The sequence below is a fragment of the Brachyhypopomus gauderio genome, chromosome 20 (assembly GCF_052324685.1).
Source record: "Brachyhypopomus gauderio isolate BG-103 chromosome 20, BGAUD_0.2, whole genome shotgun sequence".
Lineage (NCBI taxonomy): Eukaryota > Metazoa > Chordata > Actinopteri > Gymnotiformes > Hypopomidae > Brachyhypopomus > Brachyhypopomus gauderio.
The window spans coordinates 2,129,836-2,156,826 of NC_135230.1; the positions used below are offsets into that span (position 1 = coordinate 2,129,836).

General features: G+C 50.6%; 3 protein-coding genes across 3 annotated transcripts; all 3 read left to right on the top strand.

The window, feature by feature from the left end:
• Positions 1–82: 82 nt before the first annotated feature.
• LOC143484593 (uncharacterized) lies at positions 83–1,822 on the top strand (the record flags this gene model as incomplete). Its single annotated transcript, XM_076983403.1, has 2 exons — positions 83–990; positions 1,105–1,822. Coding segments are annotated over exons 1-2 (1,626 nt in total), but the record flags the coding sequence as incomplete, so codon positions are not given.
• A 294-nt stretch (positions 1,823–2,116) lies between these two features.
• On the top strand, positions 2,117–25,182 carry LOC143484594 (uncharacterized). The gene is made up of 11 exons (XM_076983404.1): positions 2,117–3,105; positions 3,187–5,165; positions 5,457–5,771; positions 6,117–10,379; positions 11,007–14,831; positions 17,454–18,071; positions 19,257–20,673; positions 21,058–21,368; positions 22,911–23,715; positions 23,884–24,103; positions 25,141–25,182. Exons 1-11 carry the CDS (start codon positions 2,117–2,119, stop codon positions 25,180–25,182), a joined length of 14,784 nt encoding a protein of 4,927 aa, XP_076839519.1.
• LOC143484277 (uncharacterized) lies at positions 21,971–22,651 on the top strand (the record flags this gene model as incomplete). The annotated part of the gene is made up of 1 exon (XM_076982927.1): positions 21,971–22,651. A coding segment is annotated over one exon (681 nt), but the record flags the coding sequence as incomplete, so codon positions are not given.
• Positions 25,183–26,991: the final 1,809 nt, after the last annotated feature.

Genomic DNA, 26,991 nt, shown 5'->3' on the forward strand with positions numbered 1-26,991 from the left:
CACCTCTGAAGCAACTACCACTACTAGCACTACTCCTGCCACTACCACCACCTCATCACCAATCTTGCCTGCTACTACCACTATGAGCTCTACTCCTACCACTACCACCAAGCCATCAACAACCCCTAATGCTACTACCACTACCAGCACTACTCCTACCACTACCACCACCCCATCAACAACCTCTACTGCTACTACCACTACCAGCACTACTCCTACCACTACCATGACCCCATCAACCACCTCTACTGATAGTACCACTACAAGCAACACTCCAACAACTACAACCACCCCATCAACAACCTCTGAAGCAACTACCACTACCAGCACTACTCCAACAACTACAACCACCCCATCAACAACCTCTGAAGCAACTACCACTACCAGCACTACTCCTACCACTACCACCACCCCATCAACCTCTACTGCTACTACCACTACCAGCACTACTCCTACCACTACCACGACCCCATCAACCACCTCTACTGATAGTACCACTACAAGCAACACTCCAACAACTACAACCACCCCATCAACCACCTCTACTGATAGTACCACTACAAGCACCACTCCAACAACTACCACCACCCCATCAACAACCTCTGAAACAACTACCACTTCCAGCACTACTCCAGCCACTACCACCACCCCATCAACAACCTCAGAAGCAACTACCAGTACCAGCACTACGCTTACCACTACCACCACCCCATCAACCACCTATGAAGCAACTACCACTACCAGCACTACTCCAGCCACTACCACCACCCCATCAACAACCTCTACTGCTACTACCACTACCAGCACTACTCCTACCACTACCACCAGCCCATCAACAACCTCTGAAGCAACTACCTCTACCAGCACCACTCCAACAACTACCACCTCCCCATCAACAACCTCTGCTGCTACTACCACTACTAGCACTACTCCAGCCACTACCACCACCCCATCAACAACCTCAGAAGCAACTACCAGTACCAGAACTACGCTTACCACTACCACCACCCCATCAACCACCTCTGAAGCAACTACCACTACTAGCACTACTCCTGCCACTACCACCACCCCATCACCAATCTTGCCTGCTACTACCACTATGAGCTCTACTCCTACCACTACCACCAAGCCATCAACAACCCCTAATGCTACTACCACTACCAGCACTACTCCTACCACTACCACCACCCCATCAACAACCTCTACTGCTACTACCACTACCAGCACTACTCCTACCACTACCATGACCCCATCAACCACCTCTACTGATAGTACCACTACAAGCAACACTCCAACAACTACAACCACCCCATCAACAACCTCTGAAGCAACTACCACTACCAGCACTACTCCAACAACTACAACCACCCCATCAACAACCTCTGAAGCAACTACCACTACCAGCACTACTCCTACCACTACCACCACCCCATCAACCTCTACTGCTACTACCACTACCAGCACTACTCCTACCACTACCACGACCCCATCAACCACCTCTACTGATAGTACCACTACAAGCAACACTCCAACAACTACAACCACCCCATCAACCACCTCTACTGATAGTACCACTACAAGCACCACTCCAACAACTACCACCACCCCATCAACAACCTCTGAAACAACTACCACTACCAGCACTACTCCAGCCACTACCACCACCCCATCAACAACCTCAGAAGCAACTACCAGTACCAGCACTACGCTTACCACTACCACCACCCCATCAACCACCTATGAAGCAACTACCACTACTAGCACTACTCCTGCCACTACCACCACCCCATCACCAATCTTGCCTGCTACTACCACTATGAGCTCTACTCCTACCACTACCACCACCCCATCAACAACCTCTACTGCTACTACCACTACCAGCACTACTCCTACCACTACCACGACCCCATCAACCACCTCTACTGATAGTACCACTACAAGCAACACTCCAACAACTACAACCACCCCATCAACAACCTCTGAAGCAACTACCAGTACCAGAACTACGCTTACCACTACCACCACCCCATCAACCACCTCTGAAGCAACTACCACTACTAGCACTACTCCTGCCACTACCACCACCCCATCACCAATCTTGCCTGCTACTACCACTATGAGCTCTACTCCTACCACTACCACCAAGCCATCAACAACCCCTAATGCTACTACCACTACCAGCACTACTCCTACCACTACCACCACCCCATCAACAACCTCTACTGCTACTACCACTACCAGCACTACTCCTACCACTACCATGACCCCATCAACCACCTCTACTGATAGTACCACTACAAGCAACACTCCAACAACTACAACCACCCCATCAACAACCTCTGAAGCAACTACCACTACCAGCACTACTCCAACAACTACAACCACCCCATCAACAACCTCTGAAGCAACTACCACTACCAGCACTACTCCTACCACTACCTCCACCCCATCAACCTCTACTGCTACTACCACTACCAGCACTACTCCTACCACTACCACGACCCCATCAACCACCTCTACTGATAGTACCACTACAAGCAACACTCCAACAACTACAACCACCCCATCAACCACCTCTACTGATAGTACCACTACAAGCACCACTCCAACAACTACCACCACCCCATCAACAACCTCTGAAACAACTACCACTACCAGCACTACTCCAGCCACTACCACCACCCCATCAACAACCTCAGAAGCAACTACCAGTACCAGCACTACGCTTACCACTACCACCACCCCATCAACCACCTATGAAGCAACTACCACTACTAGCACTACTCCTGCCACTACCACCACCCCATCACCAATCTTGCCTGCTACTACCACTATGAGCTCTACTCCTACCACTACCACCACCCCATCAACAACCTCTACTGCTACTACCACTACCAGCACTACTCCTACCACTACCACGACCCCATCAACCACCTCTACTGATAGTACCACTACAAGCAACACTCCAACAACTACAACCACCCCATCAACAACCTCTGAAGCAACTACCACTATCAGCACTACTCCTACCACTACCACCACCCCAACAACCACCTCTACTGCTACTACTACTACCAGCACTACTCCTTCCACTACCACCACCCTGTCTACATCCTCTGCTGCTACTACCATGGCTAGCACTACGCCTACCACTACCACCACCCCATCAACCACCTCTACTGATAGTACCACTACAGGCACCACTCCAACAACTACCACCACCCCATCAACAACCTCTGAAGGAACTACCACTACAAGCACTACTCCTACCACTACCACCACCCCATCAACAACCTCTACTGCTACTACCACCACTAGCAATACTCCAACCACTACCACCACCCCATCAACAACCTCTGAAGCAACTACCACTACCAGCACAACTCCTTCCACTACCTCCAGCCCATCTACATCTTCTACTGCTAATACCACTACCAGCACTACTCCTACCACTACCACCACCCCATCAACAGCCTCTACTGCTACTACCACTACTAGCACTACTCCAGCCACTACCACCACCCCATCAACAACCTCTGAAGCAACTACCACTACAAGCACCACTCCAACAACTACCACCTCCCCATCAACAACCCCTACTGCTACTACCACTACCAGCACTACTCCTACCACTACCACCACCCCATCAACAACCTCTGAAGCAACTACCACTACCAGCACTACTCCTACCACTACCACCACCCCATCAACAACCTCTACTGCTACTACCACTACCAGCACTACTCCTACCACTACCACGACCCCATCAACCACCTCTACTGATAGTACCACTACAAGCAACACTCCAACAACTACAACCACCCCATCAACCACCTCTACTGATAGTACCACTACAAGCACCACTCCAACAACTACCACAACCGCATCAACAACCTCTGAAACAACTACCACTACCAGCACTACTCCTACCACTACCAAAACTCCATCAACAACCTCTACTGCGACTACCACTACTAGCACGACTCCAGCCACTACCAACACACCATCAACATCCTCTGAAGGAACTACCACTACCAGCACTACTCCTTCCACTACCACCACCCCATCAACAACCTCTGAAGCAACTACCACTACCAGCACTACTCCTACCACTACCACCACCCCATCAACCTCTACTGCTACTACCACTACCAGCACTACTCCTACCACTACCACCACCCCATCAACAGCCTCTACTGCTACTACCACTACTAGCACTACTCCAGCCACTACCACCACCCCATCAACAACCTCTACTGCTACTACCACTACCAGCACTACTCCTACCACTACCACCAGCCCATCAACAACCTCTGAAGCAACTACCTCTACCAGCACCACTCCAACAACTACCACCTCCCCATCAACAACCTCTGCTGCTACTACCACTACTAGCACTACTCCAGCCACTACCACCACCCCATCAACAACCTCAGAAGCAACTACCAGTACCAGCACTACGCTTACCACTACCACCACCCCATCAACCACCTCTGAAGCAACTACCACTACTAGCACTACTCCTGCCACTACCACCACCCCATCACCAATCTTGCCTGCTACTACCACTATGAGCTCTACTCCTACCACTACCACCAAGCCATCAACAACCCCTAATGCTACTACCACTACCAGCACTACTCCTACCACTACCACCACCCCATCAACAACCTCTACTGCTACTACCACTACCAGCACTACTCCTACCACTACCATGACCCCATCAACCACCTCTACTGATAGTACCACTACAAGCAACACTCCAACAACTACAACCACCCCATCAACAACCTCTGAAGCAACTACCACTACCAGCACTACTCCAACAACTACAACCACCCCATCAACAACCTCTGAAGCAACTACCACTACCAGCACTACTCCTACCACTACCACCACCCCATCAACCTCTACTGCTACTACCACTACCAGCACTACTCCTACCACTACCACGACCCGATCAACCACCTCTACTGATAGTACCACTACAAGCAACACTCCAACAACTACAACCACCCCATCAACCACCTCTACTGATAGTACCACTACAAGCACCACTCCAACAACTACCACCACCCCATCAACAACCTCTGAAACAACTACCACTACCAGCACTACTCCAGCCACTACCACCACCCCATCAACAACCTCAGAAGCAACTACCAGTACCAGCACTACGCTTACCACTACCACCACCCCATCAACCACCTATGAAGCAACTACCACTACTAGCACTACTCCTGCCACTACCACCACCCCATCACCAATCTTGCCTGCTACTACCACTATGAGCTCTACTCCTACCACTACCACCACCCCATCAACAACCTCTACTGCTACTACCACTACCAGCACTACTCCTACCACTACCACGACCCCATCAACCACCTCTACTGATAGTACCACTACAAGCAACACTCCAACAACTACAACCACCCCATCAACAACCTCTGAAGCAACTACCACTATCAGCACTACTCCTACCACTACCACCACCCCAACAACCACCTCTACTGCTACTACTACTACCAGCACTACTCCTTCCACTACCACCACCCTGTCTACATCCTCTGCTGCTACTACCATGGCTAGCACTACGCCTACCACTACCACCACCCCATCAACCACCTCTACTGATAGTACCACTACAAGCACCACTCCAACAACTACCACCACCCCATCAACAACCTCTGAAGGAACTACCACTACAAGCACTACTCCTACCACTACCACCACCCCATCAACAACCTCTACTGCTACTACCACCACTAGCAATACTCCAACCACTACCACCACCCCATCAACAACCTCTGAAGCAACTACCACTACCAGCACAACTCCTTCCACTACCTCCAGCCCATCTACATCTTCTACTGCTACTACCATTACCAGCACTACTCCTACCACTACCACCAGCCCATCAACAACCTCTGAAGCAACTACCTCTACCAGCACCACTCCAACAACTACCACCTCCCCATCAACAACCTCTACTGCTACTACCACTACCAGCACTACTCCAGCCACTACCAACACACCATCAACAACCTCTGAAGGAACAACCACTACCAGCACTACTCCTTCCACTACCACCACCCCATCAACAACCTCTGAAGCAACTACCACTACCAGCACTACTCCTGCCTCTACCACCACCCCAACAACGACCTCTACTGCTACTACCACTACTAGCAATACTCCAACCACTACCACCACCCCATCAACAAACTCTGAAGCAACTACCACTACCAGCACAACTCCTTCCACTACCTCCAGCCCATCTACCTCTTCTACTGCTACTACCACTACCAGCACTACTCCTACCACTACCACCACCCCATCAACAGCCTCTACTGCTACTACCACTAATAGCACTACTCCAGCCACTACCACCACCCCATCAACAACCTCTGAAGCAACTACCACTACCAGCACAACTCCTACCACTACCACCACCCCATCAACAACCTCTGAAGCAACTACCTCTACCAGCACCACTCCAACAACTACCACCTCCCCATCAACAACCTCTACTGCTACTACCACTACTAGCACTACTCCAGCCACTACCACCACCCCATCAACAACCTCAGAAGCAACTACCAGTACCAGCACTACGCTTACCACTACCACCACCCCATCAACCACCTCTGAAGCAACTACCACTACTAGCACTACTCCTGCCACTACCATCACCCCATCACCAATCTTGCCTGCTACTACCACTATGAGCTCTACTCCTACCACTAACACCACCCCATCAACAACCTCTACTGATAGTACCACTACAAGCAACACTCCAACAACTACAACCACCCCATCAACAACCTCTGAAGCAACTACCACTATCAGCACTACTCCTACCACTACCACCACCCCATCAACAACCTCTACTGCTACTACCACTACTAGCACGACTCCAGCCACTACCAACACACCATCAACCACCTCTACTGATAGTACCACTACAAGCAACACTCCAACAACTACAACCACCCCATCAACAACCTCTGAAGCAACTACCACTATCAGCACTACTCCTACCACTACCACCACCCCAACAACCACCTCTACTGCTACTACTACTACCAGCACTACTCCTTCCACTACCACCACCCTGTCTACATCCTCTGATGCTACTACCACGGCTAGCACTACGCCTACCACTACCACCACCCCATCAACCACCTCTACTGATAGTACCACTACAAGCACCACTCCAACAACTACCACCACCCCATCAACAACCTCTGAAGGAACTACCACTACAAGCACTACTCCTACCACTACCACCACCCCATCAACAACCTCTACTGCTACTACCACTACTAGCAATACTCCAACCACTACCACCACCCCATCAACAACCTCTGAAGCAACTACCACTACCAGCACAACTCCTTCCACTACCTCCAGCCCATCTACATCTTCTACTGCTACTACCATTACCAGCACTACTCCTACCACTACCACCAGCCCATCAACAACCTCTGAAGCAACTACCTCTACCAGCACCACTCCAAAAACTACCACCTCCCCATCAACAACCTCTACAGCTACTACCACTACTAGCACTACTCCAGCCACTACCACCACCCCATCAACAACCTCAGAAGCAACTACCAGTACCAGCACTACGCTTACCACTACCACCACCCCATCAACCACCTCTGAAGCAACTACCACTACTAGCACTACTCCTGCCACTACCACCACCCCATCACCAATCTTGCCTGCTACTACCACTATGAGCTCTACTCCTACCACTACCACCAAGCCATCAACAACCCCTAATGCTACTACCACTACCAGCACTACTCATACCACTACCACCACTCCATCAACAACCTCTACTGCTACTACCACTACCAGCACTACTCCTACCACTACCACGACCCCATCAACCACCTCTACTGATAGTACCACTACAAGCAACACTCCAACAACTACAACCACCCCATCAACAACCTCTGAAGCAACTACCACTACCAGCACTACTCCTACTACTACCACGACCCCATCAACCACCTCTACTGATAGTACCACTACAAGCAACACTCCAACAACTACAACCACCCCATCAACAACCTCTGAAGCAACTACCACTATCAGCACTACTCCTACCACTACCACCACCCCATCAACAACCTCTACTGCTACTACCACTACCAGCACTACTCCTACCACTACCAAAACTCCATCAACAACCTCTACTGCTACTACCACTACTAGCACGACTCCAGCCACTACCAACACACCATCAACAACCTCTGAAGGAACTACCACTACCAGCACTACTCCTTCCACTACCACCACCCCATCAACAACCTCTGAAGCAACTACCACTACCAGCACTACTCCTGCCTCTACCACCACCCCAACAACGACCTCTACTGCTACTACCCCTACTAGCAATATTCCAACCACTACCACCACCCCATCAACAAACTCTGAAGCAACTACCACTACCAGCACAACTCCTTCCACTACCTCCAGCCCATCTACCTCTTCTACTGCTACTACCACTACCAGCACTACTCCTACCACTACCACCACCCCATCAACAGCCTCTACTGCTACTACCACTAATAGCACTACTCCAGCCACTACCACCACCCCATCAACAACCTCTGAAGCAACTACCACTACCAGCACAACTCCTACCACTACCACCACCCCATCAACAACCTCAGAAGCAACTACCAGTACCAGCACTACGCTTACCACTACCACCACCCCATCAACAACCTCTGAAGCAACTACCACTACCAGCACAACTCCTACCACTACCACCACCCCATCAACAACCTCTGAAGCAACTACCTCTACCAGCACCACTCCAACAACTACCACCTCCCCATCAACAACCTCTACTGCTACTACCACTACTAGCACTACTCCAGCCACTACCACCATCCCATCAACAACCTCAGAAGCAACTACCAGTACCAGCACTACGCTTACCACTACCACCACCCCATCAACCACCTCTGAAGCAACTACCACTACTAGCACTACTCCTGCCACTACCACGACCCCATCAACCACCTCTACTGATAGTACCACTACAAGCAACACTCCAACAACTACAACCACCCCATCAACAACCTCTGAAGCAACTACCACTACCAGCACTACTCCTACCACTACCACCACCCCATCAACAACCTCTACTGCTACTACCACTACCAGCACTACTCCTACTACTACCACAACCCCATCAACCACCTCTACTGATAGTACCACTACAAGCAACACTCCAACAACTACAACCACCCCATCAACAACCTCTGAAGCAACTACCACTATCAGCACTACTCCTACCACTACCACCACCCCATCAACAACCTCTACTGCTACTACCACTACTAGCACGACTCCAGCCACTACCAACACACCATCAACCACCTCTACTGATAGTACCACTACAAGCAACACTCCAACAACTACAACCACCCCATCAACAACCTCTGAAGCAACTACCACTATCAGCACTACTCCTACACCTACCACCACCCCAACAACCACCTCTACTGCTACTACTACTACCAGCACTACTCCTTCCACTACCACCACCCTGTCTACATCCTCTGCTGCTACTACCACGGCTAGCACTACGCCTACCACTACCACCACCCCATCAACCACCTCTACTGATAGTACCACTACAAGCACCACTCCAACAACTACCACCACCCCATCAAAAACCTCTGAAGGAACTACCACTACAAGCACTACTCCTACCACTACCACCACCACATCAACAACCTCTACTGCTACTACCACTACAAGCAATACTCCAACCACTACCACCACCCCATCAACAACCTCTGAAGCAACTACCACTACCAGCACAACTCCTTCCACTACCTCCAGCCCATCTACATCTTCTACTGCTACTACCATTACCAGCACTACTCCTACCACTACCACCAGCCCATCAACAACCTCTGAAGCAACTACCTCTACCAGCACCACTCCAACAACTACCACCTCCCCATCAACAACCTCTACAGCTACTACCACTACTAGCACTACTCCAGCCACTACCACCACCCCATCAACAACCTCAGAAGCAACTACCAGTACCAGCACTACGCTTACCACTACCACCACCCCATCAACCACCTCTGAAGCAACTACCACTACTAGCACTACTCCTGCCACTACCACCACCCCATCACCAATCTTGCCTGCTACTACCACTATGAGCTCTACTCCTACCACTACCACCAAGCCATCAACAACCCCTAATGCTACTACCACTACCAGCACTACTCCTACCACTACCACCACTCCATCAACAACCTCTACTGCTACTACCACTACCAGCACTACTCCTACCACTACCACGACCCCATCAACCACCTCTACTGATAGTACCACTACAAGCAACACTCCAACAACTACAACCACCCCATCAACAACCTCTGAAGCAACTACCACTACCAGCACTACTCCTACCACTACCACCACCCCATCAACAACCTCTACTGCTACTACCACTACCAGCACTACTCCTACTACTACCACGACCCCATCAACCACCTCTACTGATAGTACCACTACAAGCAACACTCCAACAACTACAACCACCCCATCAACAACCTCTGAAGCAACTACCACTATCAGCACTACTCCTACCACTACCACCACCCCATCAACAACCTCTACTGCTACTACCACTACCAGCACTACTCCTACCACTACCAAAACTCCATCAACAACCTCTACTGCTACTACCACTACTAGCACTACTCCAGCCACTACCACCACCCCATCAACAACCTCAGAAGCAACTACCAGTACCAGCACTACGCTTACCACTACCACCACCCCATCAACCACCTCTGAAGCAACTACCACTACTAGCACTACTCCTGCCACTACCACCACCCCATCACCAATCTTGCCTGCTACTACCACTATGAGCTCTACTCCTACCACTAACACCACCCCATCAACAACCTCTACTGCTACTACCACTACCAGCACTACTCCTACCACTACCACGACCCCATCAACCACCTCTACTGATAGTACCACTACAAGCAACACTCCAACAACTACAACCACCCCATCAACAACCTCTGAAGCAACTACCACTACCAGCACTACTCCTACCACTACCACCACCCCATCAACAACCTCTACTGCTACTACCACTACCAGCACTACTCCTACTACTACCACGACCCCATCAACCACCTCTACTGATAGTACCACTACAAGCAACACTCCAACAACTACAACCACCCCATCAACAACCTCTGAAGCAACTACCACTATCAGCACTACTCCTACACCTACCACCACCCCAACAACCACCTCTACTGCTACTACTACTACCAGCACTACTCCTTCCACTACCACCACCCTGTCTACATCCTCTGCTGCTACTACCACGGCTAGCACTACGCCTACCACTACCACCACCCCATCAACCACCTCTACTGATAGTACCACTACAAGCACCACTCCAACAACTACCACCACCCCATCAACAACCTCTGAAGGAACTACCACTACAAGCACTACTCCTACCACTACCACCACCCCATCAACAACCTCTACTGCTACTACCACTACTAGCAATACTCCAACCACTACCACCACCCCATCAACAACCTCTGAAGCAACTACCACTACCAGCACAACTCCTTCCACTACCTCCAGCCCATCTACATCTTCTACTGCTACTACCATTACCAGCACTACTCCTACCACTACCACCAGCCCATCAACAACCTCTGAAGCAACTACCTCTACCAGCACCACTCCAACAACTACCACCTCCCCATCAACAACCTCTACAGCTACTACCACTACTAGCACTACTCCAGCCACTACCACCACCCCATCAACAACCTCAGAAGCAACTACCAGTACCAGCACTACGCTTACCACTACCACCACCCCATCAACCACCTCTGAAGCAACTACCACTACTAGCACTACTCCTGCCACTACCACCACCCCATCACCAATCTTGCCTGCTACTACCACTATGAACTCTACTCCTACCACTACCACCAAGCCATCAACAACCCCTAATGCTACTACCACTACCAGCACTACTCCTACCACTACCACCACTCCATCAACAACCTCTACTGCTACTACCACTACCAGCACTACTCCTACCACTACCACGACCCCATCAACCACCTCTACTGATAGTACCACTACAAGCAACACTCCAACAACTACCACCACACCATCAACAACCTCTGAAGGAACTACCACTACAAGCACTACTCCTACCACTACCACCACCCCATCAACAACCTCTACTGCTACTACCACTACCAGCACTACTCCTACTACTACCACGACCCCATCAACCACCTCTACTGATAGTACCACTACAAGCAACACTCCAACAACTACAACCACCCCATCAACAACCTCTGAAGCAACTACCACTATCAGCACTACTCCTACCACTACCACCACCCCATCAACAACCTCTACTGCTACTACCACTACCAGCACTACTCCAACCACTACCAAAACTCCATCAACAACCTCTACTGCTACTACCACTACTAGCACGACTCCAGCCACTACCAACACACCATCAACAACCTCTGAAGGAACTACCACTAGCAGCACTGCTCCTTCCACTACCACCACCCCATCAACAACCTCTGAAGCAACTACCACTACCAGCACTACTCCTGCCTCTACCACCACCCCAACAACGACCTCTACTGCTACTACCCCTACTAGCAATATTCCAACCACTACCACCACCCCATCAACAAACTCTGAAGCAACTACCACTACCAGCACAACTCCTTCCACTACCTCCAGCCCATCTACCTCTTCTACTGCTACTACCACTACCAGCACTACTCCTACCACTACCACCACCCCATCAACAGCCTCTACTGCTACTACCACTAATAGCACTACTCCAGCCACTACCACCACCCCATCAACAACCTCTGAAGCAACTACCACTACCAGCACAACTCCTACCACTACCACCACCCCATCAACAACCTCAGAAGCAACTACCAGTACCAGCACTACGCTTACCACTACCACCACCCCATCAACAACCTCTCAAGCAACTACCACTACCAGCACAACTCCTACCACTACCACCACCCCATCAACAACCTCTGAAGCAACTACCTCTACCAGCACCACTCCAACAACTACCACCTCCCCATCAACAACCTCTACTGCTACTACCACTACTAGCACTACTCCAGCCACTACCACCACCCCATCAACAACCTCAGAAGCAACTACCAGTACCAGCACTACGCTTACCACTACCACCACCCCATCAACCACCTCTGAAACAACTACCACTACTAGCACTACTCCTGCCACTACCACCACCCCATCACCAATCTTGCCTGCTACTACCACTATGAGCTCTACTCCTACCACTAACACCACCCCATCAACAACCTCTACTGCTACTACCACTACCAGCACTACTCCTACCACTACCACGACCCCATCAACCACCTCTACTGATAGTACCACTACAAGCAACACTCCAACAACTACAACCACCCCATCAACAACCTCTGAAGCAACTACCACTACCAGCACTACTCCTACCACTACCACCACCCCATCAACAACCTCTACTGCTACTACCACTACCAGCACTACTCCTACTACTACCACGACCCCATCAACCACCTCTACTGATAGTACCACTACAAGCAACACTCCAACAACTACAACCACCCCATCAACAACCTCTGAAGCAACTACCACTATCAGCACTACTCCTACCACTACCACCACCCCATCAACAACCTCTACTGCTACTACCACTACCAGCACTACTCCTACCACTACCAAAACTCCATCAACAACCTCTACTGCTACTACCACTACTAGCACTACTCCAGCCACTACCACCACCCCATCAACAACCTCAGAAGCAACTACCAGTACCAGCACTACGCTTACCACTACCACCACCCCATCAACCACCTCTGAAGCAACTACCACTACTAGCACTACTCCTGCCACTACCACCACCCCATCACCAATCTTGCCTGCTACTACCACTATGAGCTCTACTCCTACCACTAACACCACCCCATCAACAACCTCTACTGCTACTACCACTACCAGCACTACTCCTACCACTACCACGACCCCATCAACCACCTCTACTGATAGTACCACTACAAGCAACACTCCAACAACTACAACCACCCCATCAACAACCTCTGAAGCAACTACCACTACCAGCACTACTCCTACCACTACCACCACCCCATCAACAACCTCTACTGCTACTACCACTACCAGCACTACTCCTACTACTACCACGACCCCATCAACCACCTCTACTGATAGTACCACTACAAGCAACACTCCAACAACTACAACCACCCCATCAACAACCTCTGAAGCAACTACCACTATCAGCACTACTCCTACACCTACCACCACCCCAACAACCACCTCTACTGCTACTACTACTACCAGCACTACTCCTTCCACTACCACCACCCTGTCTACATCCTCTGCTGCTACTACCACGGCTAGCACTACGCCTACCACTACCACCACCCCATCAACCACCTCTACTGATAGTACCACTACAAGCACCACTCCAACAACTACCACCACCCCATCAACAACCTCTGAAGGAACTACCACTACAAGCACTACTCCTACCACTACCACCACCCCATCAACAACCTCTACTGCTACTACCACTACTAGCAATACTCCAACCACTACCACCACCCCATCAACAACCTCTGAAGCAACTACCACTACCAGCACAACTCCTTCCACTACCTCCAGCCCATCTACATCTTCTACTGCTACTACCATTACCAGCACTACTCCTACCACTACCACCAGCCCATCAACAACCTCTGAAGCAACTACCTCTACCAGCACCACTCCAACAACTACCACCTCCCCATCAACAACCTCTACAGCTACTACCACTACTAGCACTACTCCAGCCACTACCACCACCCCATCAACAACCTCAGAAGCAACTACCAGTACCAGCACTACGCTTACCACTACCACCACCCCATCAACCACCTCTGAAGCAACTACCACTACTAGCACTACTCCTGCCACTACCACCACCCCATCACCAATCTTGCCTGCTACTACCACTATGAACTCTACTCCTACCACTACCACCAAGCCATCAACAACCCCTAATGCTACTACCACTACCAGCACTACTCCTACCACTACCACCACTCCATCAACAACCTCTACTGCTACTACCACTACCAGCACTACTCCTACCACTACCACGACCCCATCAACCACCTCTACTGATAGTACCACTACAAGCAACACTCCAACAACTACCACCACACCATCAACAACCTCTGAAGGAACTACCACTACAAGCACTACTCCTACCACTACCACCACCCCATCAACAACCTCTACTGCTACTACCACTACCAGCACTACTCCTACTACTACCACGACCCCATCAACCACCTCTACTGATAGTACCACTACAAGCAACACTCCAACAACTACAACCACCCCATCAACAACCTCTGAAGCAACTACCACTATCAGCACTACTCCTACCACTACCACCACCCCATCAACAACCTCTACTGCTACTACCACTACCAGCACTACTCCAACCACTACCAAAACTCCATCAACAACCTCTACTGCTACTACCACTACTAGCACGACTCCAGCCACTACCAACACACCATCAACAACCTCTGAAGGAACTACCACTAGCAGCACTGCTCCTTCCACTACCACCACCCCATCAACAACCTCTGAAGCAACTACCACTACCAGCACTACTCCTGCCTCTACCACCACCCCAACAACGACCTCTACTGCTACTACCCCTACTAGCAATATTCCAACCACTACCACCACCCCATCAACAAACTCTGAAGCAACTACCACTACCAGCACAACTCCTTCCACTACCTCCAGCCCATCTACCTCTTCTACTGCTACTACCACTACCAGCACTACTCCTACCACTACCACCACCCCATCAACAGCCTCTACTGCTACTACCACTAATAGCACTACTCCAGCCACTACCACCACCCCATCAACAACCTCTGAAGCAACTACCACTACCAGCACAACTCCTACCACTACCACCACCCCATCAACAACCTCAGAAGCAACTACCAGTACCAGCACTACGCTTACCACTACCACCACCCCATCAACAACCTCTCAAGCAACTACCACTACCAGCACAACTCCTACCACTACCACCACCCCATCAACAACCTCTGAAGCAACTACCTCTACCAGCACCACTCCAACAACTACCACCTCCCCATCAACAACCTCTACTGCTACTACCACTACTAGCACTACTCCAGCCACTACCACCACCCCATCAACAACCTCAGAAGCAACTACCAGTACCAGCACTACGCTTACCACTACCACCACCCCATCAACCACCTCTGAAGCAACTACCACTACTAGCACTACTCCTGCCACTACCACCACCCCATCACCAATCTTGCCTGCTACTACCACTATGAGCTCTACTCCTACCACTAACACCACCCCATCAACAACCTCTACTGCTACTACCACTACCAGCACTACTCCTACCACTACCACGACCCCATCAACCACCTCTACTGATAGTACCACTACAAGCAACACTCCAACAACTACAACCACCCCATCAACAACCTCTGAAGCAACTACCACTACCAGCACTACTCCTACCACTACCACCACCCCATCAACAACCTCTACTGCTACTACCACTACCAGCACTACTCCTACTACTACCACGACCCCATCAACCACCTCTACTGATAGTACCACTACAAGCAACACTCCAACAACTACAACCACCCCATCAACAACCTCTGAAGCAACTACCACTATCAGCACTACTCCTACACCTACCACCACCCCAACAACCACCACTACTGCTACTACTACTACCAGCACTACTCCTTCCACTACCACCACCCTGTCTACATCCTCTGCTGCTACTACCACGGCTAGCACAACGCCTACCACTACCACCACCCCATCAACCACCTCTACTGATAGTACCACTACAAGCACCACTCCAACAACTACCACCACCCCATCAACAACCTCTGAAGGAACTACCACTACAAGCACTACTCCTACCACTACCACCACCCCATCAACAACCTCTACTGCTACTACCACTACTAGCAATACTCCAACCACTACCACCACCCCATCAACAACCTCTGAAGCAACTACCACTACCAGCACAACTCCTTCCACTACCTCCAGCCCATCTACATCTTCTACTGCTACTACCATTACCAGCACTACTCCTACCACTACCACCAGCCCATCAACAACCTCTGAAGCAACTACCTCTACCAGCACCACTCCAACAACTACCACCTCCCCATCAACAACCTCTACAGCTACTACCACTACTAGCACTACTCCAGCCACTACCACCACCCCATCAACAACCTCAGAAGCAACTAGCAGTACCAGCACTACGCTTACCACTACCACCACCCCATCAACCACCTCTGAAGCAACTACCACTACTAGCACTACTCCTGCCACTACCACCACCCCATCACCAATCTTGCCTGCTACTACCACTATGAACTCTACTCCTACCACTACCACCAAGCCATCAACAACCCCTAATGCTACTACCACTACCAGCACTACTCCTACCACTACCACCACTCCATCAACAACCTCTACTGCTACTACCACTACCAGCACTACTCCTACCACTACCACGACCCCATCAACCACCTCTACTGATAGTACCACTACAAGCAACACTCCAACAACTACCACCACACCATCAACAACCTCTGAAGGAACTACCACTACAAGCACTACTCCTACCACTACCACCACCCCATCAACAACCTCTACTGCTACTACCACTACCAGCACTACTCCTACTACTACCACGACCCCATCAACCACCTCTACTGATAGTACCACTACAAGCAACACTCCAACAACTACAACCACCCCATCAACAACCTCTGAAGCAACTACCACTATCAGCACTACTCCTACCACTACCACCACCCCATCAACAACCTCTACTGCTACTACCACTACCAGCACTACTCCAACCACTACCAAAACTCCATCAACAACCTCTACTGCTACTACCACTACTAGCACGACTCCAGCCACTACCAACACACCATCAACAACCTCTGAAGGAACTACCACTAGCAGCACTTCTCCTTCCACTACCACCACCCCATCAACAACCTCTGAAGCAACTACCACTACCAGCACTACTCCTGCCTCTACCACCACCCCAACAACGACCTCTACTGCTACTACCCCTACTAGCAATATTCCAACCACTACCACCACCCCATCAACAAACTCTGAAGCAACTACCACTACCAGCACAACTCCTTCCACTACCTCCAGCCCATCTACCTCTTCTACTGCTACTACCACTACCAGCACTACTCCTACCACTACCACCACCCCATCAACAGCCTCTACTGCTACTACCACTAATAGCACTACTCCAGCCACTACCACCACCCCATCAACAACCTCTGAAGCAACTACCACTACCAGCAAAACTCCTACCACTACCACCACCCCATCAACAACCTCAGAAGCAACTACCAGTACCAGCACTACGCTTACCACTACCACCACCCCATCAACCACCTCTGAAGCAACTACCACTACCAGCACTACTCCTACCACTACCACCACCCCATCAACAACCTCTACTGCTACTACCACTACCAGCACTACTCCTACCACTACCATGACCCCATCAACCACCTCTACTGATAGTACCATTACAAGCAACACTCCAACAACTACAACCACCCCATCAACAACCTCTGAAGCAACTACCACTATCAGCACTACTCCTACCACTACCACCACCCCAACAACCACCTCTACTGCTACTACTACTACCAGCACTACTCCTTCCACTACCACCACCCTTTCTACATCCTCTGCTGCTACTACCACTGCTAGCACTACTCCTACCACTTCCACCACCCTATCATCCACCTCTGAAGGAACTACCACTACAAGCACTACTCCTACCACTACCACCACCCCATCAACAACCTCTACTGCTACTACCACTACTAGCAATACTCCAACCACTACCACCACCCCATCAACAACCTCTGAAGCAACTACCACTACCAGCACAACTCCTTCCACTACCTCCAGCCCATCTACATCTTCTACTGCTACTACCATTACCAGCACTACTCCTACCACTACCACCAGCCCATCAACAACCTCTGAAGCAACTACCTCTACCAGCACCACTCCAACAACTACCACCTCCCCATCAACAACCTCTACTGCTACTACCACTACCAGCACTACTCCTACCACTACCACCACCCCATCAACCACCTCTGAAGCAACTACCACTACTAGCACTACTCCTGCCACTACCACCACCCCATCACCAATCTTGCCTGCTACTACCACTATGAGCTCTACTCCTACCACTACCACCAAGCCATCAACAACCCCTAATGCTACTACCACTACAAGCACCACTCCAACAACTACCACCACCCCATCAACAACCTCTGCAACAACTACCACTACCAGCACTACTCCTACCACTACCACCACCCCATCAACAGCCTCTACTGCTACTACCACTAATAGCACTACTCCAGCCACTACCACCACCCCATCAACAACCTCTACTGCTACTACCACTACCAGCACTACTCCTACCACTTCCACCAGCCCATCAACAACCTCTGAAGGAACTACCACTACCAGCACTACTCCTGCCTCTACCACCACCCCAACAACGACCTCTACTGATAGTACCTCTACAAGCACTACTCCTACCACTACCACCACCCCATCAACAACCTCTACTGCTACTACCACTACTAGCAATACTCCAACCACTACCACCACCCCATCAACAACCTCTGAAGCAACTACCACTACCAGCACAACTCCTTCCACTACCTCCAGCCCATCTACATCTTCTACTGCTAATACCACTACCAGCACTACTCCTACCACTACCACCACCCCATCAACAACCCCTACTGCTACTACCACTACCAGCACTACTCCTACCACTACCACCACCCCATCAACAACCTCTGAAGCAACTACCACTACCAGCACTACTCCTACCACTACCACCACCCCATCAACAACCTCTACTGCTACTACCACTACCAGCACTACTCCTACCACTACCACGACCCCATCAACCACCTCTACTGATAGTACCACTACAAGCAACACTCCAACAACTACAACCACCCCATCAACAACCTCTGAAGCAACTACCACTATCAGCACTACTCCTACCACTACCACCACCCCAACAACCACCTCTACTGCTACTACTACTACCAGCACTACTCGTTCCACTACCACCACCCCATCCACATCCTCTGCTGCTACTACCACTGGTAGCACTACTACCACTACCACCACCCCATCAACAACTTCTGCTGCTACTACCACTACTAGCACTACTCCAGCCACTACCAACACCCCATCAACAACCTCTGAAGAAACTACTACTACCAGCACTACTCCTACCACTACCACCACTCCATCAACAACCTCTACTGCTACTACCACTACTAGCACTACTCCTGCCACTACCACCACCTCATCACCAATCTTGCCTGCTACTACCACGATGAGCTCTAATCCTACCACTACCACCAAGCCATCAACAACCCCTAATGCTACTACCACTACCAGCACCACTCCAACAACTACAACCACCCCATCAACCACCTCTGAAGCAACTACCACTACCAGCACAACTCCTTCCACTACCTTCAGCCCATCTACATCCTCTGCAGCTACTACCACTACCAGCACTACTCCTACCATTACCACCACCCCAACAACAACCTCTACTGCTAGTCCCACTACCAGCACTACTCCAGCGTCTACCACCACCCCAACAACAACCTCTGAAGCAACTACCACTACCAGCACAACTCCTTCCACTACCTTCAGCCCATCTACATCCTCTGCAGCTACTACCACTACCAGCACTACTCCTACCATTACCACCACCCCAACAACAACCTCTACTGCTAGTACCACTACCAGCACTACTCCGGCGTCTACCACCACCCCATCAACAACCTCTGAAGCAACTACCTCTACCAGCACCACTCCAACAACTACCACCTCTTCATCAACAACCTCCACTGCTACTACCACTACTAGCACTACTCCAGCCACTACCACCACCCCATCAACAACCTCTACTGCTACTACCACTACCAGCACTACTCCTACCACTACCACCACCCCATCAACAACCTCTACTGCTACTACCACTACTAGCAATACTCCAACCACTACCACCACCCCATCAACAACCTCTGAAGCAACTACCACTACCAGCACAACTCCTTCCACTACCTCCAGCCCATCTACATCTTCTACTGCTAATACCACTACCAGCACTACTCCTACCACTACCACCACCCCATCAACAGCCTCTACTGCTACTACCACTACTAGCACTACTCCAGCCACTACCACCACCCCATCAACAACCTCTGAAGCAACTACCACTACCAGCACTACTCTTACCACTACCACCACCCCAACAACAACCTCTGAAGCAACTACCACTACCAGCACTACACCTACCACTACCAGCACCCCATCAACAATCTCTACTGCTACTACCACTACCAGCACTACTCCTTCCACTACCACCACCCCATCTACATCCTCTGCTGCTACTACCACTGGTAGCACTACTACCACTACCAGCACCCCATCAACAACCTATGCTGCTACTACCACTACTAGCACTACTCCAGCCATTACCACAACCCCATCAACAACCTCTGAAGCAACTACCACTACCAGCACTATTCCTACCACTACCACCACTCCATCAACAACCTCTGCTGCTACTACCACTACTAGTACTACTCCAGCCACTACCAACACCCCATCAACAACCTCTGAAGGAACTACCACTACCAGCACTACTCCTTCCACTACCACCACCCCATCAACAACCTCTGAAGCAACTACCACTACCAGCACTACTCCTGCCTCTACCACCACCCCAACAACGACCTCTACTGCTACTACCACTACTAGCAATACTCCAACCACTACCACCATCCCATCAACAACCTCTGAAGCAACTACCACTACCAGCACAACTCCTTCCACTACCTCCAGCCTATCTACAATTTTTACTGCTACTACCACTACCAGCACTACTCCTACCACTACCACCACCCCATCAACAGCCTCTACTGCTACTACCACTAATAGCACTACTCCAGCCACTACCACCACTCTATCAACAACCTCTGAAGCAACTACCACTACAAGCACTACTCCTACCACTACCACCAGCCCATCAACAACCTCTGAAGCAACTACCTCTACCAGCACCACTCCAACAACTACCACCTCCCCATCAACAACCTCTACTGCTACTACCACTACTAGCACTACTCCAGCCACTACCACCACCCCATCAACAACCTCAGAAGCAACTACCACTACCAGCACTACGCTTACCACTACCACCACCCCATCAACCACCTCTGAAGCAACTACCACTACTAGCACTACTCCTGCCACTACCACCACCCCATCACCAATCTTGCCTGCTACTACCACTATGAGCTCTGCTCCTACCACTACCACCAAGCCATCTACAACCCCTAATTCTACTACCACTACCAGCACTCCTCAAGCCACTACCACCACTCTATCAACAACCTCTGAAGCAAATACCACTACCAGCACTACTCCTACCACTACCACCACCCCATCAACAACCTCTACTGCTACTACCACTACTAGCACTACTCCAACCACTACCACCACCCCATCAACCACCTCTGAAGCAACTACCACTACCAGCACAACTCCTTCCACTACCTCCAGCCCATCTACATCCTCTGCAGCTACTACCACTACCAGCACTACACCTACCACTACCAGCACCCCATCAACAACCTCTACTGCTACTACCACTACCAGCACTACTCCTTCCACTACCACCACCCCATCAACAACCTCTACTGCTACTACCACTGCTAGCACTACTACCACTACCACCACCCCATCAACAACCTATACTGCTACTACCACTACTAGCAATACTCCAGCCACTACCAACACCCCATCAACAACCTCTGAAGAAACTACAACTACCAGCACTACTCCTACCACTACCACCACTCCATCAACAACCTCTACTGCTACTACCACTACTAGCACTACTCCTGCCACTACCACCACCTCATCAACAATCTTGCCTGCTACTACCACTATGAGCTCTAATCCTACCATTACCACCAAGCCATCAACAACCCCTAATGCTACTACCACTACCAGCACCACTCCAACAACTACAACCACCCCATCAACAACCTCTGAAGCAACTACCACTACCAGCACTACTCCTACCACTACCACCACCCCATCAACAACCTCTACTGCTACTACCAGTACTAGCACTACTCCAGCCACTACCACCAGCCCATCAACAACCTCTGAAGCAACTACCACTACAAGCTCCACTCCAACAACTACCACCTCCCCATCAACAGCCTCTACTGCTACTACCACTACTAGCACTACTCCAACCACTACCACCACCCCATCAACCACCTCTGAAGCAACTACCACTACCAGCACAACTCCTTCCACTACCTCCAGCCCATCTACATCCTCTGCAGCTACTACCACTACCAGCACTACTCCAGCGTCTACCACCACCCCATCAACAACCTCTGAAGCAACTACCACTATAAGCACCACTCCAACAACTACCACCTTCCCATCAACAACCTCCACTGCTACTACCACTACCAGCACTACTCTTTCCACTACCACCACCCCATCTACATACTCTGCTGCTACTAACACTGCTAGCACTACTGCTACCACTACCTCCAGCCCATCCACATCCTCTGCTGCTACTACGACTACTAGCACTACTCCAGCAACTACCACCACCCCATCAACAACCTCTGAAGCAACTACCACTACCAGCACTACTCCTTCCACTACCACCACATCTACATCCTCTGCTGCTACTACAACTGCTAGCACTACTCCTACCACTACCACCACTCCATCAACAACATATACTGCTACTACCACTACTAGCACTACTCCAGCCACTACCACCACCCCATCAACAACCTCTGAAGGAACTACCACTACCAGCACTACTCCTAACACTACCACCACTCCATCAACAACCTCTGCTGCTACTACCACTGCTAGCACTACTCCTACCACTACCACCACCCCATCAACAACCTCTACTGCTACTACCACTACTAGCACTACTCCAGCCACTACCACCAGCCCATCAACAACCTCTGAAGCAACTACCACTACAAGCACCACTCCAACAACTACCACCTCCCCATCAACAGCTTCTACAGCTACTACCACTACTAGCACTACTCCAGCCACTACCACCACCCCATCACCAATCTTGCCTGCTTCTACCACTATGAGCTCTACTCCTACCACTACCACCAAGCCATCAACAACCCCTAATGCTACTACCACTACCAGCACCACTCAAACAACTACAACCACCCCATCAACAACCTCCGAAGCAACTACCACTACCAGCCCTACTCCTACCACTACCACCACCCCATCAACAACCTCTACTGCTACTACCAGTACTAGCACTACTCCAGCCACTACCACGACCCCATCAACCACCTCTGAAGCAACTACCACTACCAGCACAACTCCTTCCACTACCTCCAGCCCATCTACATCCTCTGCAGCTACTACCACTTCCAGCACTACTCCAGCGTCTACCACCACCCCATCTACATCCTCTGCTGCTACTACAACTGCTAGCACTACTCCTACCACTACCACCACTCCATCAACAACCTATACTGCTACTACCACTACTAGCACTACTCCAGCCACTTCCACCACCCCATCAACAACCTCTGAAGGAACTACCACTACCAGCACTACTCCTTCCACTACCACCACCCCATCTACATCCTCTGCTGCTACTACATCTGCTAGCACTACTCCTACCACTACCACCACTCCATCAACAACCTATACTGCTACTACCACTACTAGCACCACTCCTGCCACTACCACCACCCCATCACCAATCTTGCCTGCTTCTACCACTATGAGATCTACTCCTACCACTACCACCAAGCCATCAAAAACCCCTAATGCTACTACCACTACGAGCACCACTCAAACAACTACAACCACCCCATCAACAACCTCTGAAGCAACTACCACTACCAGCACTACTCCTACCACTACCACAACCCCATCAACAACCTCTACTGCTACTACCAGTACTAGCACTACTCCAGCCACTACCACCAGCCCATCAACAACCTCTGAAGCAACTACCACTACAAGCTCCACTCCAACAACTACCACCTCCCCATCAACAGCCTCTACTGCTACTACCACTACTAGCACTACTCCAACCACTACCACCACCCCATCAACCACCTCTGAAGCAACTACCACTACCAGCACAACTCCTTCCACTACCTCCAGCCCATCTACATCCTCTGCAGCTACTACCACTACCAGCACTACTCCAGCGTCTACCACCACCCCATCAACAACCTCTGAAACAACTACCACTACCAGCACTACTCCAACCACTACCACCACCCCATCAACAACCTCTACTGCTACTACCAGTACTAGCACTACCCCAGCCACTACCACCACCCCATCACCAATCTTGCCTGCTTCTACCACTATGAGCTCTACTCCTACCACTACCACCAAGCCATCAACAACCCCTAATGCTACTACCACTACCAGCACCACTCAAACAACTACAACCACCCCATCAACAACCTCCGAAGCAACTACCACTACCAGCACTACTCCTACCACTACCACCACCCCATCAACAACCTCTACTGCTACTACCAGTACTAGCACTACTCCAGCCACTACCACGACCCCATCAACCACCTCTGAAGCAACTACCACTACCAGCACAACTCCTTCCACTACCTCCAGCCCATCTACATCCTCTGCAGCTACTACCACTTCCAGCACTACTCCAGCGTCTACCACCACCCCATCTACATCCTCTGCTGCTACTACAACTGCTAGCACTACTCCTACCACTACCACCACTCCATCAACAACCTATACTGCTACTACCACTACTAGCACTACTCCAGCCACTTCCACCACCCCATCAACAACCTCTGAAGGAACTACCACTACCAGCACTACTCCTTCCACTACCACCACCCCATCTACATCCTCTGCTGCTACTACATCTGCTAGCACTACTCCTACCACTACCACCACTCCATCAACAACCTATACTGCTACTACCACTACTAGCACCACTCCTGCCACTACCACCACCCCATCACCAATCTTGCCTGCTTCTACCACTATGAGATCTACTCCTACCACTACCACCAAGCCATCAAAAACCCCTAATGCTACTACCACTACGAGCACCACTCAAACAACTACAACCACCCCATCAACAACCTCTGAAGCAACTACCACTACCAGCACTACTCCTACCACTACCACAACCCCATCAACAACCTCTACTGCTACTACCAGTACTAGCACTACTCCAGCCACTACCACCAGCCCATCAACAACCTCTGAAGCAACTACCACTACAAGCTCCACTCCAACAACTACCACCTCCCCATCAACAGCCTCTACTGCTACTACCACTACTAGCACTACTCCAACCACTACCACCACCCCATCAACCACCTCTGAAGCAACTACCACTACCAGCACAACTCCTTCCACTACCTCCAGCCCATCTACATCCTCTGCAGCTACTACCACTACCAGCACTACTCCAGCGTCTACCACCACCCCATCAACAACCTCTGAAACAACTACCACTACCAGCACTACTCCAACCACTACCACCACCCCATCAACAACCTCTACTGCTACTACCAGTACTAGCACTACCCCAGCCACTACCACCACCCCATCAACAACCTCTGAAACAACTAC